Genomic DNA, 7,098 nt, shown 5'->3' with positions numbered 1-7,098 from the left:
AAGCCTGCAAAAACTACTGCCTGCACTAAAATACCAGAGAGATTGAACCTGCGTACTATGTAGGTCTGTGTGTCTTAGAAAATATTTGGTCTGTTCCACCGTTGCTCTGCATGGTCAAGTTTTTTTACTCTGATGCCGACTATTTTGATGGCCATAATTCGTTTATTTGAACAGAACAGTAAGTAAGTATTGATGAGACTGTATGATTTTCCAGGTAAAGTGTACCGGAACTGCACAGACACGGGCTGGACGGACCCATTCCCTCCCGTACGAGCATGCATGTTTCAACGAAACCTTACACTTACTTGGAGAGGTGGGTACATGTGTAATCTTAGTATATGCTACATCAATGGTTTTGTCTTTGATTCAGGACAAATACATAAAAATAAGGGAAAGCCATAGAAGTGTTGAGCAGTGATTTAAAAATACATGGACAATTTTCATAAAAATATATTCTTACACCAGGCCACTTTTTCCTCCCAGTCACATGACTCCCACATGTACTTCCCCTACGTGAAGACCATGTACACTGCAGGCTACGCTCTCTCTCTAATCTCTCTCACCATCGCCATCACCATCCTCTGTCTCTTTAGGTGAGAAACAGAGAATCAAGTCTAAGAATTATTATGATAAAAATATATGATAATCCATTTGGATACCCAATAAACCAGACTGTAACCAACATGCTTATCTTAATATTGTGTCTCAGTGGAGGATTAAACATATTACAACATGGGTGTCAAAAGCATGTTGGTCAAGGAGGACATTTACAGCTGCTTTGACACTTTTCCTGTTGTCTAGGAAACTGCACTGCACCAGAAACTACATCCACATCCAACTCTTTGTCTCCTTCATCCTGCGTGCTTCCTTCATCTTCATCAAAGACTCTGTGCTCTTCACCGATGAAGACTTCTACCATTGTGACGACTACCCAGTACGTATCTACTGTACTTTGTAGTGACTGTCAATGCATGTGTAAATGGATGAACACATTGATAGAGAGAAATGTGTAATTTAGTGTGTGAAAGCAGAATAACTCACTTTTCTAACTCTTCAAAAAATACTAAACATACTAAAATACCCCTCCTACACTATACAGTGCATTCGGAAAGTATTCGGACCCCTTGACTTTTCCACATTTTGTTACGTTACAGCCTTATTCTAAAATGGATTACATTGTTTTTTTCCCTCATCAATCTACACACAATACCCCATAATGACAAAGCAAAAACAGGTTTTTAGAAATGTTTGCAAATTTATGAAACATAAAAAACTGAAATATCACATTTACATAAGTATTCAGACCCTTTACTCAATAGTTTGTTGAAGCACCTTTGGCAGCGATTACAGCCTCAAGTCTTCTTGGGTATGACGCTACAAGCGTGGCACACCTGTATTTGGGAATTTCTCCCATTCTTCTCTGCAGATCCTCTCAAGCTCTGTCAGGTTGGATGGGGAGCATTGCTGCACACCTATTTTCAAGTCTCTCCAGAGATGTTCGATGGGGTTCAAGTCCAGGCTCTGGCTGGGCCACTCAAGGACATTCAGAGACTTGTCCCGAAGCCACTCCTGCGTTGTCTTGGCTGTGTGCTTAGGGTCGTTGTCCTGTTGGAAGGTGAACCTTCGCCTAAGTCTAAGGTCCTGAGCGCACTGGAGCAGGTTTTCATCAAGGATCTCTCTGTACTTTGCTCTGTTCATCTTTCCCTCAATCCTGACTAGTCTCCCAGTCCCTGCCGTTGAAAAACATCCCCACAGCATGATGCTGCCACCACCATGCTTCACCGTAGGGATGGTGCCAGGTTTCATCAGACCAGAGAATCTTGTTTCTCATGGTCTGAGAGTCCTTTAGCCAAACTCCAAGCGGGCTGTCATGTGCCTTTTACTGAGGAGTGGCTTCCGTCTGGCCACTTTACTATAAAGGCCTGATTGGTGGAGTGCTGCAGAGATGGTTGTCCTTCTGGAAGGTTCTCCCATCTCCACAGAGGAACTCTGAAGCTCTGTCAGAGTGACCATCGGGTTCTTGGTCAACTCCCCTGACCAAGGCCCTTCTCCCCGATTGCTAAGTTTGGCCGGGCAGCCAGCTCTAGGAAGAGTCTTGGTGGTTCCAAACTTCTTCCATTTAAGAATGATGGAGCCCACTGTGTTCTTGGGGACCTTCAATGCTGCAGACATTGCTGTACCCTTCCCCAGATCTGCGCCTCAACACAATCCTGTCTCTGGAGCTCTACGGACAATTCCTTCGACCTCATGGCTTGGTTTTTCCTCTGACATGCACTGTCAACTGTGGTACCTTATATAGACAGGTGTGTGCCTTTCCAAATCATGTCCAATCAATTGAATTTACCACTGGTGGACTCCAATCAAGTTGTAGAAACATCTCAAGGATGAACAATGGAAACAGGATGCACCTGAGCTCAATTTCGAGTCTCATAGCAAAGGGTCTGAATACTTATGTAAATAAGGTGTTTTTAGTTTTCGCTTTGTCATTATGGGGTATTGTGTGTAGATTGATGAGTAAATATAACTTGACTGGCCTGCACAGATCCCTGACCTCAACCCCATCGAACACCTTTGGGATAAATTGGACCGCCGACTGCGATTCAGGCCTAATCGCCCAACATCAGTGCCCGACCTCACTTATACTCGTGGCTGAATGGAAGCAAGTCCCCGTGGCAATGTTCCAACATCTAGTGGAAAGCCTTCCCAGAAGTGGAGGCTGTTATAGCAGCAAAGGGGGGACAAACTCCATATGAATGCCCATGATTTTGGAATGAGACGTTTGACAAGCAGGTGTCCACATACTTTTGGTCATGTAGTGTATCTTTTCTCATCATATCCTGTAGGTGGTGTGTAAGTTAGTGGTGATGTTCTCCAACTACTGCATCATGGCTAATTACAGCTGGCTGCTGGTGGAGGGACACTACCTCCACACCCTGGTCAGCGTCTCCTTCTTCTCCAAGAAGAAACCCCTGTGGTGGTACATCATCCAGGGCTGGGGTACGGACACCTGTCCCCTCTACATTACAACAACACTACACATGCCATGTCATTGATGTCATCTAGCAATGTCATGTCATAGTGAACTGTTCACTGAAAAGAGGGATTGAATTTAACTAAACAGTTTTTGTTTTTCTACATAGGTTTGCCAATGATTGTCATTGTATCCTGGGGCTTGGCAAAATACTTCTATGAGGATGAAGGGTAAGATACAGATGAATGGGATGTCATAGACCATTTTAAACAGATGACAATTGCATCATCATCATAGTTCACATACATTAATAGGTTTCTCTTTCTCCTCAAGCTGCTGGGAGACAAGGGTACATGACTGGGTTTGGTGGATTCTCAGAGTACCAGTCCTACTCTTCATAGTTGTAAGTGCATCAATCTCTGTTGATAACTAATGATTAGGCCTATGCATTGTTCAAGATTCTTCAAGACAGAATACCAGGGCACATTCTCAGAGCATGCGCAGACCAGCTGGCAAGTGTCTTCACGGACATGTTCAATCTCTCCTTGTACCAGATTGTAATCCTAACATGTTTCAAGCTGACCACCATTGTACCTGTTCCCAAGAACTCCAAGGTAAACTGCCTAAATGACTATCGCCCTGTAGCACTCGCATCTTTAATTATTAAGTGCTTTGGAAGGCTGGTCAAGTCACACATCAACACCATTATCCCAGACACCCTGGAACCACTCCCAATTCACATACTGCCCCAACAGATCCACAGATGATGCTATCTCAATTGCATTTCACACCGCCCTCTCCCACCTGGACAAGAGGGGAAATCACTATGTGAGATTGCTGTTCATAGACTACAGCGCAGCATTCAACACCATATTCCCCTCCAAGCTCCTCACCAAGCTCGGGACCCTGGGACTGAACCTCTGTAACTGGATCCTGGACTTCCTGACGGGCCGGCCCCAGATGGTGAGGGTAGGCAACAACACCTCCGCCACGCTGACCATCAACACGGGGGCCCCTCAGGGGTGTGTGCCTAGTCCCCTCCTGTACTCCCTGTTCACCCACGACTCCAGCACCATCAAGTTTGCTGACGACAACGGTGGTAGGCCTGATCACTGATGGTGATGAGACAGCCTACAGGGAGGAGGTCAGAGACTTGGCAGTGTGGTGGCAGGACATCAGCCTCTCCTCAACATCAGTAAGACCAAGGAGCTGAGTGTGGACTACAGGAGAAAGAGGGGAGAGCATGTCCCGATCCACATCGATGGGGCTGTAGTGGAGCAGGTCGAAAGCTTCAAGTTCCTTGGCGTCCACATCACTAAGGACTTAACATGGTGTACACACACCCGCACAGTCGTGAAGAGGGCACGAAAGTGTCTCTTCCCCTCAGGGCCGAAAAGATTTGGCATGGGCCCTTGGATCGTCAAAAAGTTACACAGCTGCATCGAGAGCATTTTGATTGGGTGCATCACCGCTTGGTATGGAAAATGCACCGCCCTCGACCGCAAAGCGCTACAGAGGGTGGTGCGGACGGCTCAGTACATCACTGGGACCGAGCTCCCTGCCATCCAGGACCTCTATATCAGGCAATGTCAGAGGAAGGCCTGAAAATGTGTCAAAGACACCCACCCAAGTTCACTGTTCACTCTGCTACCGTCCGGCAAATGGTACCGGAGCATCAGCTCTCGGCCCAACAGGTTCCGAGACAGCTTCTACCCCCAAGCCGTAAGACTGCTAATAGCCATAAATAGTTAATTAAATGGTTACCCGGACTATCTGCATTGACCCTATCTTGCACTGACTAGCCCTCTCTATACATTTTATATATATATACACACATACATACACACACACACACTGAGTGTACAAAACATTACGAACACCTTCCTAATATTGAGTTGCACCCCCTTTTGCCATCAGAATAGCCTCAATTCATCAGGGCATGGACTACAAGGTGTCGAAAGCGTTCCACAGGGATGCTGGCCCACGTTGACTTCAATGCTTCCCACAGTTGTGTCAAGTTGGCTGGATGTCCTTTGGGTGGTGGAGCATTCTTGATACACACAGGAAACTGTTGAGCGTGAAAAACCCAGCAGCGTTGCATTTCTTGAAACATTCAAACCGGTGTACCTGGCACCTACTACCATTCCCTATTCAAAAGCACTTAAATCTTTTGTCTTTCCCATTCACCCTCTGAATGGCACACACACACAATCCATGTCTCAAGGATTAAACATCCTTCTTTAACCTGTCTCCTCCCCTTCATCTACACTGATTGGAGTAGATTTAACAGGTGACATCAATAAGGGACCATAGCTTTCACCTGGTCAGTCTGTCATGGAAAGAGCAGGTGTTCTTAATGTTTTGTATACAAAAAAAGAAACACACACATGCTGCTGCTGCTACTCTGTGCTTTATTTTACTTATATTTTTATCTATCCTGATGCCTAGTCCCTTTACCCTGACTTCATGTACTTATCTACCTCAAATAGTGTACCCCATACCCATGCACATTGATCTGGTACTCCCTGTATACAGCTTCATTCTTGTATATATGTTTTTACTGCATTGTTGTAAAGGGCTCGTAAGCAAGCGTTTCACTGTCAGTTAACACCCTTTGTATTCGGTGTATGTGACAAATACAATTTGATGTTTGTTTTTATATAACTCAGAATGTAAATATTTGTTTTACTCCCTACGGTAATCATTTGTTGCCATTTCATTGCAGATTAATTTTATATTTTTTCTGAGTATCATACGAATTCTGGTGGGGAAACTGCGGATGCCAGACATGCATGGAACTGAATTCAGCCAATACAAGTGAGTTGTCAAAATCACCAGAATATACTATTACCAAAGCATTTCAAGGATGTTTATTCTGTAGGGTATAAAAAAACTTAAAACAGTGTTACAGTACCTGTGCTAACTTTCTGTAAGCGTTGCCCAGTCAAACCTGAAAGACCAGCACAACGGCAAACTAATGGAATCTCTCCAAACATGTGTACAGTATTGATTTATGTATTTTGTGTATTGTAAAATTGCATATTTTCCTTGTATCTTTTCAGGAGACTTACCAAATCTACTTTTCTTTTGGTGACCCTCTTTGGTTTGTACTACATCCTCTTTGCCTTCTTACCCATCAAAGTCAGTGGTTTAACTTACAAAATATGGACCTTTGTTGAGCTGGCTCTTGCATCAACACAGGTAATTTTGATTTTTACTTTTTTACTTTGCAGGAATACTATTTGATGTCTAAATTCCCCTTTCTTCCTTTCCAGGGCTTTGGAGTTGCTGTTCTTTACTGTTTTCTAAATGGGGAGGTAGGTTTTTTGTCCATTTCTCAAAACTATGATGTTAAATGAAGTTGAAATAAGTGGTATAAATGTGCTATTGCTAATATTAGGCAGCTAGCCCTGATTAACTAGTGCTCGATGATACACTTTCTCCATCCCCTCCCCCCACACACAGGTACAGTACGAGGTACAGAGGAGATGGCGAAGGTGGAGGCTGAAGACACCATGGCTCCATGAGCCAAAGCGGCTCTCCCCTTACCCAGGTCTCCTTGCTTCCCTGTTCCGGACCGGCCAGCCTGGCATGACCTTTGACGACCCCCCCCCCCAATCACTGGAGATCTCTTAGACATGCCAGATAAAAACACTCATACAGAGGGACTCTCTCAAGACATCAAGGGTACTTAAGTTACATAACTTTATTTAACTTGAGGAATGGTCCACAGAATCACTTGGCCACTCTTGAAGACTTGGACATTGCATGGGAAACAGCACTGTTATTTTGTGTCATTCCCTCAAGCTCAAGCAACATTTCTACGACTATGGACCAGGCCTGAAGATCTAGGACATTTTGGGTTCAGTGGAAATCCTAAGAAACAGGAAGATATTCAAAAACAAGAAGTAGGCCTCAGCTCTTCATCATCAACATGTGAAAGATAAATCCTGGAAAGGGGTCTGGTTATGGCCAGCCTCTTGTCCAGAGAATGTATCGACATGATTGAAAATTCTCACTTTTATTATACTTCAAAGACAGATCTTTTAAGAAACATAATTTACTGTTCTTTTGCATCAATGTACTGTATTTTCTCACAATTTGACATTTTCTGAAATAAATACCCA

General features: G+C 44.2%; 1 protein-coding gene across 1 annotated transcript; it reads left to right on the top strand.

The window, feature by feature from the left end:
- The first annotated feature begins 276 nt into the window (after positions 1-276).
- Positions 277-6,847, top strand: LOC121563710 (secretin receptor-like). The gene is made up of 10 exons (XM_045218887.1): positions 277-313; positions 484-593; positions 802-934; positions 2,844-2,997; positions 3,141-3,201; positions 3,305-3,374; positions 5,697-5,788; positions 6,034-6,172; positions 6,247-6,288; positions 6,437-6,847. Exons 2-10 carry the CDS (start codon positions 499-501, stop codon positions 6,605-6,607), a joined length of 957 nt encoding a protein of 318 aa, XP_045074822.1. The 5' UTR covers positions 277-313; positions 484-498; the 3' UTR covers positions 6,608-6,847.
- Positions 6,848-7,098: the final 251 nt, after the last annotated feature.

This window comes from Coregonus clupeaformis, unplaced genomic scaffold (assembly GCF_020615455.1).
Source record: "Coregonus clupeaformis isolate EN_2021a unplaced genomic scaffold, ASM2061545v1 scaf1874, whole genome shotgun sequence".
Classification (NCBI taxonomy): Eukaryota; Metazoa; Chordata; class Actinopteri; order Salmoniformes; family Salmonidae; genus Coregonus; species Coregonus clupeaformis.
This window is presented reverse-complemented; position numbering and strand designations above follow the sequence as displayed.